Source organism: Anoplolepis gracilipes, chromosome 1, assembly GCF_047496725.1.
Source record: "Anoplolepis gracilipes chromosome 1, ASM4749672v1, whole genome shotgun sequence".
NCBI classification, from domain to species: Eukaryota; Metazoa; Arthropoda; class Insecta; order Hymenoptera; family Formicidae; genus Anoplolepis; species Anoplolepis gracilipes.
In genome coordinates, this window is record NC_132970.1 from 16,906,197 (window position 1) to 16,920,173 (window position 13,977).

Here is a 13,977-nt window from a genome sequence, read left to right on the forward strand (position 1 = left end):
GTTCTTGTAATTAAATCTTTTGTAATCCTGGATGTTATTAATTTTTTTGGCTCTTTAATATTTATTTCTATAATAGAGATATTCCTCGTTTCTTATTCTTACTACCTTTTCTAATTAATCTTTGATAATAATTGAGCAATCGAATAAATATTTTTCAATTCTAGAATCATCTTGTACTCTTTGGAATGATACAGTTACATGCGCTATAAACTCTTCTATTCTAGATCATTTATTTTTTATAAACTTTTTTTTCTTTTATATGTGCTTTACACATTTGTCACGTGATCATACATAGAATATGATGATTGAAAAATTGATCATTTTCATATAAAAAAGTAAAATCCTTCTTCAATTGTATATTGAAAAATAAGGAAAATATGTTGCAAAGAAGATTTTTAATACCAATAAGATTAGCCTAGAAGAAAAGTTGAGTAAAAAAAAGACTATCTAAATTAACAAAGAAAATATTTGATTTGTATATATCTACATTTGATTATTATACATATTTGCAATTTTTACAATATTTTAATCTTTACAAAGTTTTTCATTTGCCATGATATAGTACTTACGTAATGTAATATTACCTGTATTGCAATGAAGATGCAGAATTGATCAACAAAGACACAAACTTTAATTTGGAATAAATAAAAAGAAGCATAATTTAATTTTCGGTATAATACTATTCTTTTTTTAATACTTAAAACACATTTATATATAACATAAACGAATATTTTGTTTCCACAAACATGTTACATTTTTATTTGAAAATATATATCTTTTTTTAACAGTATTTTAAACGTTTATGCTGATATTACTAATTACATAATACATATTTGCAAAAGTATTTAATACTAAAGCAAAATTGTAATATTAAAATCACTAATATTTTTATAATAATGTAGTAAAGTATTTGCCTTTTATGAGGATTATTTACAGATATGAAATTCATTAAATTAAATTATGTAATACAACGTATAAACACAGTTTTCTATTATATACATCTTTAGATACAAACAAATAAATAAATAAACTTAATAGCATATTATCTGCTAGAAACTTTTATCACAATTTTATAACCAAAATTTATGTTCCTTTTTTTTTATTGGTTATACTTTATATTCTCTAATGTAATCTTAAAATTTAAATGCATCATTAATGTGTATGAATTCCTTCTGCTTAGCTATAACAGCTTTCTTATGTATAAAAAAAATAAACTTTAAAGTAAACTAAAATATTACATTAATATACATAACGCGATTTGTTTTACAATTGAAATAAAAATTGATTTGTTTGAAGGACATGTAAGCGGCAAACAGAAAATTTTTCATAATCAGTTATTTAGTATATGAATATTATTCAATTACTTAAGATTCGCATATCTTATTTATAATAAAAACTTACTTATATGTTAACTAAAATGCCTTTGACTTGCACAATACATTTGAAAATTAGTTTCAAGAAACTTTTCTTATATTCTCCAGACCTGTCTTTTTCTTAACTAAATTATCTCGATTATTTGTATAAGTCTTCTCAGACATATATTTAATGTTCATAGCTGTACATAGTTTTCTCATTTGGGTATAACCAATCCCCACTTCAACGCATCCGGCTGCCGCAGCAGCATTAATGTCTGATTTTTCTGAGCTATTTATAGGCTCTGTAAAAATACTTGTTTCATAATTACACTTTTTACATTTAAAAAATAATTGTGTTAATAATCCACGACGACGAAAATTTACAAGTTCCCAATATTTGAACTGACATTCTATCCCTCGTGCATGATCATTAAATGTACGGTGTATCTCGTTCCACATATAAAAGATATCCACTATGTAACGGCCCTCAGGTATGTTCTTTGGTATATTATTAATTCTATCTGACAAATCGTTGTTGTCTATAATTAAATCTTTCAGATCTTCACAATATTCGATATTTCCATTGTATATGTTTTCCTCTATGCATGTTTCTACTACACTTTCAACGTTTTCATTATATGTGTTTTTCTCTTCTTCTCCTCCTCCTTCTTCTTTTTCTCCTTCTTCTTCATATATTTCTATTTCTTCTTCATATATTTCTATTTTTTCTTCTTCTTCTTCTAAAAATTCCTGGTTATCTATGCACAAATTATTCTCACTTTTGCAGAATTCAATATTTTCATTATGTATACTTTCTTTTTTATATGTTTCTACTGGTTCCTTGTGAGCTTCTTTTATCATAACTTGATTAAAACAATGCAACATTCCAGTCTCAACTTTCGAATTTATATCGGCTACAGATTTAACGAAAAGCCTATTAGTTACATTCCCAACAATCTCAGCTTGTTTTTCATTTAACCGAGCAAGTTCTTTCAGTCTCTTCCGTCTGGAAGAAAAAAAAAACATTAAAATATTTTTTTTATATTTCTAATAAAAACAAATTATATATTTTTTCTTAATTTTACATAGCTTTAAAAGAAATAAAACAACATTCTTTTAATTTTTTATTTCTAAAAATTAAAAATTGTGTATTAATTTTTTAACAATTAGTATAAATTTATTATATTATTTTTTTAACTTAAATTTATTATATACTATATTATTATTACATTATAATTATATTATTATTTTAACTTAAATTATTGCAAAAAGCAGATAAAAGAAGAAGTAAATATTTCCTTGTTCTCTTAAAAAAAAAAATCTAAAAAATATATCTGATTAGTACAAATTAATAATTAACGGATTATAGGTGTAATTTTGAAAATTTTGATATATATAGAAAAATTATAGATGTGCTATTACATATACACAATTTATTATATACACAAATTTTTTATTTACTGTAAATTTTATTAGATAAAATCACCCATATATATATATAATTCATGTGTAATTGGATTGTAAAATAATTTCGTTTAAATTAGATCAACCTTTTAACTCAACCTTTTTTCTTAGATTTTCAATGATCAGAAAGATACAAATGTATAACATCATGCTTTCTTCCCATTATTGTTTGTTACAATTTAAATATTCACTGAAGAAAGTAATAGAGTTTTTTACAAATAATCAGCATAGTAAACTCGTAAGAAACAAGAATGTTTATATACAACCATAAACAAGAATCACAAAATAATTTCATTTAAATTAGACAAATCTTTTTAACCAGTCTTTTTTTTTAAACTTTTGAGGAGCAAAGAGTTTCAAATGTTTAGCATCACACTTTCTTTCTATTATTGTTTTTTACTATTTATTAAATATTCACTCGAAAAAGGTAATATATATTTTTTGTACAAATAATCACAGTATAGCAAATTCGTTCTTAAAAAAACAAGAATGTTTATACACAACCATAAACATGGATCGCAAAATAATTTCGTTTAAAGTAGACCGACCTTTTAATCCAGCCTTTTCTCTTAGATTTTCGGCGAGCAGAAAGTTTTAAACGTTTAGAGCACGTTTTTTGTCCCATTATTGTTTCTTACTATTTATCATATATTCACTGAAAAAAATATATATACTTTTACAAGTAATCATGCAGTAATAAGTATAGCAAGTTCACTTATAGCAAAGAACAAAAAAACGTTTACGCATAAAAACCATAGACAGAGATCGCAAAAATAATTTTATTTAAATTAAATAAACCTTTTCATCCAGCCTTTCTTGAAGGAAACTCTATGTTGGGAAAGGCTCAAATGTTTATAATCATGCTTTCGTCCCATTATTGTTTCTTAAAGAGTTTTTTCTTTGTTTGTTAAAAATATTCACTAAAGAAACTAATATATTTTTTTACAAGTAATTTACAATGCAGTAAATTCACTTGCAAGAAACAAAAGAACCATTTATGCTACAGATGTCTTTAGGTTATGTATGTGCATCATGCGTTATGTATATAAAAGTACATACGGCAACCATAAACCAACGATCGACGACTGACTGCGAAGTATGCAAAGCTTGAAACGAAACTCGAGGCTCGAGATTCGAGGTTCGAGGTTCGAGATGACGGGAAAAAAACAAAAACAGAAAATAATCTCGACTTTTAGGCCTAATCTACAATGTGCTAAAAATTACAAAAATAAAAGATATGTAAAAGAAATATAATTAATTGTTATATTAAAATATATGTAAAATAATAAATATATATAAAAATAGCAAGAATAGAAGAAAGAGAAAATTATAAATTATTTTTAAAATATTAAATGTAGTGTTAAAGAAAATCATAATTAATTATAATTGTTAGAAAAATCATAATTATATATAATTATAATATAATTAACATTTAAATTTAAATGTTATTTTATTTTAAAAATATTACAATTATTATTAACAATTTATTATTTCTCTATATATTATTTATTAACATATATTATTTTGAGTTATTATATACAGTCAGACCTCTTAACCTACGACATTTTCGGTCCGGAATCTTCCCCTTAAGGGAACTCTAAACCTCTGATCCTACGACAAAAATTTGAGAGTGGGGATATAATTCCCTTTTCGCGGTCGTAGCATGAGAGGATTTTTTGTCGTAGAATAAGAAGTTTCGTAGCATAAGAGGGTCGTAGGATAAGAGGTTCGACTGTACTAGACTTCTAAATTCATTTTTAAAGATTCATTTATATTCTTTCATACAATTCCTCGCGCGAACCTTTCTTAGTTTGTACATACAAGCTGCAAAACTTTTATGTTAAATAAATGCATGTCGTTACGAGGTGACGTCAAAAGTCGATAACAAAATTTTAATTTTTTAATTTTTTTTGTCTTTTATGTAAAAATCGGAAAGTTCGTGCATTGTTTCTATGTGTACTTTAATTGTGGAAAAGATTTTTTATTTTGTGCAACCAATTCAAACATTTCGGTGCGCAAAAAATAATCGGTTCGGTCGATAAAAAAAATCCTGCCAGCATCCCCTTAATATCAGTAGACGTTAAAACAATTCGATTATTAAAAATTGAAAAATTAATCCTTTTATTTACTCTTTCTTTAGAGAAAGTGATGAGAGAGCGATTTTTGTTTTATTTTTATTGTTTTGTGACACTATACGCAAAACGAGATTTTCATGTATATAATTATGAGTACAACGCAATTTTTTTTTTTCAAAATATTCGAAATTTCAAAATTAACAGTCTTTATTAATATCTCTTGTTAGTATTTGCACTCAATTGTCAATTTATTTTGTGCATAAGTACAATGTCGATAATGAATAGATACAAAATTTATGACTTTAGAAATCCTTTATTATTAATAACAGACACAACAATAGCATTCATACAAATAATGCATCCTAAAAGTATCTTACGAGGGCACGTTGAGATTTCGTTTCATCAAACATCTATTTCAATCATATGATAAACAAAGTACACTCTCGGTCTCTCTCTCTCTCTCTCTCTCTCTCTCTCTCTCTTATATACTTTATCCAAAAAACAATCGTCCCAAATAATAAAACGCTCGCATACGTATATTATTGTATATATATATATATATACTATCATGTATACATTCTCGAACACATTTATGCCTCAAATTACTATCAAATATATATATATACAGTCGGACCTCTTATCCTACATTTTCGGTCCGGAATCTTCCCCTTAAACCTCTGATCCTACGACAAAAATTTGAGAGTGGGGATATAATTCCCCTTTCGCGGTCGTAGGATAAGAGGTCCGACTGTATATATATAATAATATTGTGCTAAATTCTAAGCAAAGTAATTCTCCTCTTACACTATCTATATTATTATTATACAATATTTTATATAATATACAATGATTAATTATTATTAATGTTTAATATCTGACATCAATATTATTTATATTGATATCAATATATATATATATATATATAAATATATATCTCATCAATAATATTGATTGTGTAAGAGTTGCTTAATAGAAGGGATACAAAGTAAATTAAACCTTTCTACATATAAAAACCTTTTAGATTTATATCGAAATTGTATAAATCAACAATAATGATATTAAATTACATAGTTGCTTCATAATAATATACATACAAAAATTTAATACATAATTATTGACACTGGTAGATGTTAAGTTTAACATTTTACTGTCATTAAAAAACTTACTTTCGAACTTCATTCAGAAAAACTGAAACCTCTATCAAAGAAAGAACATTTTATTTTTTATCATTTGTGTTTTGTCGACAATAGATTGCATCAATATACGAGAATTTTTTTATATGTGCCATGTTATACATCTTGGACACAAATTTTATATTGACAAATAGGTTAACAAACAATTTCAAATGTTGTCTTATTAAATAACAAGTGAGTAAAACAAAACGTGAAATTCATTCCGCAAAAAATATGGAAGGGATACAGAGAAGTTATTAGAGAAAACAGATTCGTTGAGAATTTTTAGAAGACTCATGTTACAAATCTATTATGAAACATATCTATATTAAATATTGGAAAATCGCTACGCGATTCAATTTTTCCAATTTTTTAGTAACTGTATATAAATTAATTACGAAAATCTCACTGCACCACACTACACTTCAATCTTATTATAGTTCATCCTTAACTATTGTATACCTATTTTTGCTTGGTGCCAATTTCTTGAATGCAGATTCTGGTGGTGTTGTGGGCGTTTTCACCTGTTTTCCAGTAATTTGTGGTATATCATTACTAGTCATATCAGGACCGTAATGAAATTCACGATGAAGTTTGCCAGAATACAAGTCTTGGAGAAAAGCTTTAAGTTTTCCTTCCACAAAAATGTCATTAAAATCTTTGAACAGGTACATGTGTCTAAAGCTATCTATTGCAATCAATGGCAAATCTGCTGTGCTTTTTCCTAAATGATGCAGTGGATGTGCAAATTTCAGGCCATCAGCGGTCAAGAAATTGACATTCTCTGAAAGAAGATAAAGAATATAATTTAAAAAGTTTTACAAGTACATAATAATAATAACATAAATAAAAAGAGCATGATATGACGTACGTTTTTCACTTATTAATGTTCTAGTTACAATATCTTTATACAGTTTGACGTTTTCTATGTCATCGGGAGCATGGAACAGTATAAGAAATGGCAGCCCTTCTTCCGTTAGTTCTTCCGCATTTTCGAATGTTATTTCTCTTACAAGCGGTACACACTTTTCCTGTGCCCATACATTTAATTCATCATAATTGCTCAAACTTCCTCTATAAGTTTCATCTTCATCATTGGATAGGGCTTTATCAGATCGGAAGACAATAATAGGCTCTCCTGGAGGATGCAGTGCGCTACTTGCATTCCTAGACATATTATTTTAAAATCAACAGAGATATTCTGTTAGGGACATCTATTATTTAACTCACACAATTGAAAATATTTGAAAAAATAAGATTTAATTGTTCAATTTGCATAGTATAATTGAGCAAATTGAATAAAGTAATTCTTGAAATTAAAGTAAGTAATTTAAAAAAAACCATCAAATTTATTATTTAATATTAAGAAATTGTAGGGAAAATTGTATCAAACATTTTAATATAATATAAAAAAAAATTCAACACTATACAAAAATATAAAAGACAAAATGAATAAATAATCCAAAAATTTTATAAATACTTTCAATACAGCAAAAGCCCATACGTTTATACATAGCACTTTACTTACAGTAAATGAAAGTGCTGTCCAATTTCACAATTTTGATTGGGGCATGTGCTTGTCAAATGAGATAGAGTATATTATAATAATTATTATAAAATATTATATATGATATATTTTTAAACATCTAATAAAAAATTTTGCATCTATATTAACTTAATTAAAAATATTTGCATCACATATAAATAACAATTTATATGATGCAATAGCTTTATATACATTAATAAATATATAATCTTACCCAAAACCAACATGGAACTGACAATCATCCTTCAAATTAGTGGCAACTTTCCTGAATAATTGATATTCTGGTGTATCTTTTTTGTCAAAATATCCAATAATCATACGCTTTTTATCATCAAGTTCATTAAGTTCTCTTAAATCAAAAAATTCTCTAATAGGATCTTCCAGTTGCTTCCTGATGAATTCTTGGAATGCTTCGATTGAACGCTGGCCCCTGTACTCTCTTTTGGTTGGTTGCCCATTTCTTATTACTTTTAATGTCGGATATTTGCTTATGTGAAATCTAGATGATACAGATGCTGAAACATATATGTACATATATATAATACAATCTTATATTTCAACTAATTAAAAAAAATATATCTAACAATCAACTTTAACATATTTAATATACAAGTTAATATTTAGATTTTGTTTTTTCATAATTATACAAATTGTCATATCCTTCCTCAAAATACATACTTTCTTGATCACAATCTACTTTAGCCATTACTATTCTCCCTGGTTCTGGAAATTCTGCTCTAATCTTATCTGCAGCTTTATCAAAAATTGGGGCTAATAAGTTGCTGAAGCGACACCATTGTGCATAGAAATTTATAAATACAAGTTCATTCTCAGCTGAAAAAATTCATATAGTTAAAAAAAGTAGATGCAATGTTTGTTTATATTTAGCATCATTGTTTGACATGTGTTATATATTACATATATATATATGTATAATTCTTTACCTAATGTTGCATCAATATTTTTATGGGTGAGTGAAAGTGCTCCTTCTCCTATTTCTTCTGCTATATTGTTTGGCAAATGTATCTAGAATAATATAGAGATGTGTTAAATAAATATTACATATTTCTTTGCTTTATTACAAAAACAAATTTATATCAAGCATATATTAATCTTGAGGAATTGCTTATACTGGTTAATATATATGATCTATTTCTTTTATATGACACATAATCTTAACTCTAAATCATTAATTTAATCTTTGCGTCATTAAACATAAATGACAAATTAATGGTAAACATTGTGCAATATAATTGCACAAACATTGAAATATTGTAGGACAGCGTTTTACCAATCACACATGGAAATAATATATAAAAATTGGTTTATTGTTTTACAATGAATTATACAATAGGCATGACTTTTTTTTTTACCTCTCAGTACTAATTTCTTTTACCTTGGTAATCGAATAAGAAGGTTACCATGATAATAATAATAATAATAATAATAATAATAATAATAATAATAATAGTATAGGTTATGCGACTTGAAGATGTTGAGAGAAAAATGCCGATAACGGGGCGAGACATTTAGACAAATAGTAATGGAAATTAAGGGACGGGAAGGCTTGTGAGCCTAAGGGCGATATATACCACGAGGAAATATAGTAAAATTTTCACGCACCACTCACACGATAATCGTAAAAAGCACGAAATGACGTGGCATTTGGGTGTAACGTGTTACTCACCAGGAGACACGCGAGTATAAGTACTTTGAAATGAAAAATATCACAGCGGGTCAGCATCCTCAGCGATTTCGCGAAAACGACGACTAAGCGACGAACTTTTGAATCACCATTAGTAAGCGGCTGCCTATCTGCCTATGCGTGTCAACTGTCAACTGTGCTACGAGCTTAGCGGCATAATATCGGAGAATCGAGTGTCGGAGTATCCTCGAGACAATCGATTATTAGCGCCCCGCGCCGCTGACGTTTTCGAAATACCAAACTTGATTTTACGCATACACGTAAAGTTTTTTTTTTTACAACAGTATTGCGTATGTGCATGTGTGCGTGTGCGCTATCTCATGAATTTGAATAGTTGTCACATCGCTTATTAAGATCTTTCCAAAATAAGTCTTTATCTATATCATCCACCTTTCACACCTGTATCCACAATTAATTATAACTTGATGAATTATTCGTTCGCACGTTAATAATTTATATACAAAATGTACATGTTTTAATTGATTTTTTTTTATACGTGCGTTTTTTTATTTACGATATATATTATTCCATGTATAATATTAAATTCGATATATGTTTCTAAAAATCACGATATGTATTAATATATAAAAATATATAAAATTTTATATTTATAATTTTGTAAAATTTATTTTATGTAAAATATAGTAAAATATTTTGCTATATAATATATGGTAAAATTTATATTCATATATATATATATTTATATATATATATTATTATATATTATATACATGGGTATCCGATAATTGGTGAAAAACCTGTTAATGGCAGATTCTTGAGATCATTTGCAGACGATTTTTCCTCCACGAAAATGTCCAAACATCAATAATTTCCGAGTTATAAAATAACCGATTGAAAAAAAAGCACTTATCGCAAACTAAACTTTTTGAAGTTAAAAAATTACCAAAACTACATTCTTTAGTTAATTTTAGATAGAATTTACTATAATAGAATTTTAATTTAAGGCTTAAATAAAAAGATAATAATGATAAAAATTGGAAACTTGCAAAAAATGATGACGTCTCTCGATATTTTCGCTGAGGAAAAATCGACTCCAAATCATCTTAAGAATCTGCCATTAAGAGGTTTTTCATCAATTACCAGACATCCTGTATAAATAAATATTCTCTTTTAAAAATCACCTTTGTTAAGAAAAGTATCATCTACATGAAATATTTATATATAAAAACGCGTCAAAATTTTATACGTATATAAATATAAATCAAAGTAATAAAAATTAGTACAGGCATGAAGAATAAAATGTATTATATATATGTAAACATTTGTTATATAACGGTCGGATTTAAATATTTTATTAGATTATAGGTTTTTTCTTTGTTGTCATATATTTTATTTAAATCCTAATAAATAACAACAAATAAATACAATATATAACAATTTTTTTCATATATTTTATTAGAAAATTTTAAACATGCATAAGAACACAATATGTATGTGTGCATATACATGTATGCTATATTAGTAAAAGAGAAGAGTTTTTATGCTTCTTTTTTGTACTGTACACTGCCAATATTAAATTATGATTCTGACCATATCTTTTATGATGACTTTATTACGACAAACAAAAGATTAATATAAATTGTGTACATATTAATATAGGTATCTCGTTAATTTTTTTGTCAGAGTTTGAAGGAATTTAACTTTTCCAAATAATTGCTCTATATAGCTGATAGAAAAAATCAATCAAAAAGATATGTGATATCAATTAATAATAAATTTGGATAAAAAAATTGATAAAAAGTCTTAGAGTAGAAGAGAAACGAATTATACTGATATAAGTTGACAAATGTTTATATTTTATATTTACAACATTGTATTGAAGTAAGAAATAGTTGATATTCGAATCTGTGATAAAAATATTGCATTTGTTGTAAATATAAATAAATCTTATTAAATTGTTTTTAGCAAAAAGAGTTTATTTCTTTTGAAGTTTATTAGTATTTACATTTGTACATTTGAAGTTAATAATATCAAATTATTGCAACGCGTTTCGCGTATGGAGTTTTTCCGATTAAGTGCAAAATAAGATGGTCCTGAATATGATATCATTGAGCCACCCAAACATTCCTCTCCAGAATATAAAACAGCATACTGAAATTTATATAAATTGGTCTATATACCAATCTGTCATAAACTTACATATATATTCAGCAATAGTGAAAGATAGATAACAGTATATGTTATATCTTTTCATGATAATCTTTTTTCTCTCAAGTGATAGAAAAAAAAAATAGAAAGAGAAAATAAAGAGATACAATCAATTTTTTCTATTCTAAGCTTTTTCTATTTGATTTTCTAAGTCAAATGTGTTCCTCTTTAACTAAGATTCTCTTCTTATACTACTTTTCTATTATTCATTATCGCATAATATAATTGCGTGCACACGTTAGCGCAACTTTTTATTGTACATGTACCATTAAAATAAAACAAAGAATTTTATTAAAATAAATGATAAACTGTTTGATTAGATTGATCTTATAGAATAGAGGAAATCAATTGTACATTTTGTCATTATATATTAAATTGAATTACCTGTCCTCTTGTAACTGCTCGTAAAGGTACGCTAAGACGAATAAGTAAACGATTGTCGAATGTTTTGTAAACATTGCAAGAGATTAACGGATTCCTATGCTGGAACCGAAAATTACAATTCAGCACACCGTTGCATCTTAATTCGTGTGGCTCTTCACTGATCCAATGAACATCCTGTGTTATCAGAAAGTCGGTGTATAGTGCTGCATGGACTGTACTATCCACCTGTATTGTAAAGATATACATATCATTAAGAAGTTTTAATTTATCTTGAACGAAATCTTGATTTTTTTTATTTATTGTATTGCATACCGCTATAATAGTATTTGTCTTCTGATCCTTGTTAAACACATAATAAGCCTTGCTACCACCGCTGATTCTACATCTTTGTCCTATTGTCCATTTATGAATCCCATTGTGCCTACCTATCGACAGTCCACTGTCTAGGTCTATATATTCACCAGGTTTATCATCTATATACTATAATCATTACAAAATTATTAGTAAATTTTACTAGAGTAGATATACAATATATATGTTTCTTGATGACATGTTCTCTTTTACCTCTGAAATAAAATCTTGAAACTCACGTTTACCTACAAAGCAGATACCCATGCTCTCCTTTTTCTGCACTATCTTGTACAAGCCTGCTTCTTTAGCTATTGTTTTTACATGATCTTTCAGATAATTTCCAAGAGGAAACATGCAACGTCTTAAGGTTTGTTGCGGTATTTGATTTAAAAAAAATGTTTGATCTTTATTACTATCACATGCTTGCAATAAGCATACATCTATAAAACAATTACAATTACATTAAGAAATATTTAATTATTAAAACAACAAACATTTTATATAGGATACTTACTAGTATCTTCTTTATAGTTTTCCAAATAAGGTCCAAAGCTTGTATTAGCGTAATGGCCTGTTGCAATTGCATCTGCTTGAAATCTAGTACGTGCAAGATCAAAAAATTTATTAAACTTGATGTTCTTGTTGCACAAAATATCTGGATTCGGGGTATATCCAGTCTGATACTTTTCTATAAGATCGCTGGAAAAATTAGACAAATAAAGATTGTTTGCATTATAGTTATTGTAAAAAATAATATATAAATACCTAAAGACTTCATTCCAATATTCCTTTACAAAGTCAACCTGTATTAAAGGAATCTTCAGTTTATTACAAATCCATCGAGCATCCTCGTAATCCTTCTCAATTGCACACTTTCCTGTTTCATCTCTAATGTCCCAATTTTTCATAAATATTCCAGTCACATTAAATCCTTGGAAAAAACTTTTTTGATAAGTATATACAAAGAAAGAATAAAATTATAAATAATTATATTTTTACCTTTATTTTTAAGTAGAAGAGCTGTTACAGCGCTGTCGACCCCACCTGATATGCCCACTATAACGTTCCTAATCATCTCTATGGAATAATTTGTCGCGATTCGTATTGCATATTATTATGCAACTTTTATAGTATTGATTTTCTTACAATATGTGCGCCTTTTTGGTTAATTAATTATTTTATCCAATATATAAAGCTCTTTCAAGCATTATTTCCATATGAAATGAAAACCGAGGCAATTTAAACATCTAAATAGAAATACGCTGGCATTTATTAGCATTCCCAACAGGCGGACCGATTAAATAAATCGACTCGTTAAACTTTGTCCAGAAATGTGTGTGTGAATGCTTTGGTTACTTGCAAACGAGCCATGCGGACGACGTACGGTTCACAGAGCCAGAGGTCGTGCATACGTCACGTGACAAAGTCTCGATTAGATATGAAAAAAAAAAAAATAAATAAATAAATAAATAAATAAAAACATAAATATTTTACGTTAAATATTTTATTCCGTAAGTTCCAATTTTCGTCTCGGGAACACTATAATATATCCTGCGGATAAGAGTGTTCGAGAAAGAATTATTTGCGTCGGACGATAATGCGTCTCCATTCAGTTTCTCTCTCTCTCTCTCTCTCTCTCTCTCTCTCTCTCTCTTTCTCTCTCTCTCTCTCTCTCTCTCTCTCTCTCTCTCGCGATACGAGCAACCGCCCGTCATTGACAGGCCGTCAGCCCAGCCGTCAGCGCGAGTGCTATATT

General features: G+C 27.3%; 2 protein-coding genes across 5 annotated transcripts; both read right to left on the reverse strand.

The window, feature by feature from the left end:
- Positions 1–1,081: 1,081 nt before the first annotated feature.
- Positions 1,082–3,966, reverse strand: LOC140669381 (uncharacterized). Of its 2 annotated transcripts, XM_072899170.1 has the most exons (3): positions 3,618–3,962; positions 3,368–3,474; positions 1,085–2,361 (listed from the first exon to the last, which is right to left on the reverse strand). In XM_072899170.1, exons 2-3 carry the CDS (start codon positions 3,442–3,444, stop codon positions 1,455–1,457), a joined length of 984 nt encoding a protein of 327 aa, XP_072755271.1. In that variant the 5' UTR covers positions 3,445–3,474; positions 3,618–3,962; the 3' UTR covers positions 1,085–1,454. The 2 variants fall into 2 exon arrangements, with proteins under 2 accessions (XP_072755279.1, XP_072755271.1); XM_072899178.1 differs by lacking the exon at positions 3,368–3,474 and having other exon boundaries at positions 1,082–2,361; positions 3,618–3,966.
- A 1,221-nt stretch (positions 3,967–5,187) lies between these two features.
- On the reverse strand, positions 5,188–13,848 carry Erp44 (Endoplasmic reticulum protein 44). 3 transcript variants are annotated; one of them, XM_072901623.1, is made up of 12 exons: positions 13,221–13,848; positions 12,987–13,152; positions 12,736–12,818; positions 12,435–12,661; positions 12,183–12,350; positions 11,871–12,095; positions 8,557–8,638; positions 8,291–8,446; positions 7,827–8,127; positions 7,595–7,642; positions 6,938–7,233; positions 5,188–6,850 (listed from the first exon to the last, which is right to left on the reverse strand). In XM_072901623.1, the coding sequence occupies exons 1-12, from the start codon at positions 13,294–13,296 to the stop codon at positions 6,501–6,503; spliced, it is 2,178 nt and encodes a 725-aa protein (XP_072757724.1). In that variant the 5' UTR covers positions 13,297–13,848; the 3' UTR covers positions 5,188–6,500. The 3 variants fall into 3 exon arrangements, with proteins under 3 accessions (XP_072757724.1, XP_072757721.1, XP_072757722.1); XM_072901620.1 differs by having other exon boundaries at positions 12,736–12,920; positions 13,221–13,847; XM_072901621.1 differs by lacking the exon at positions 7,595–7,642 and having other exon boundaries at positions 12,736–12,920; positions 13,221–13,841.
- Positions 13,849–13,977: the final 129 nt, after the last annotated feature.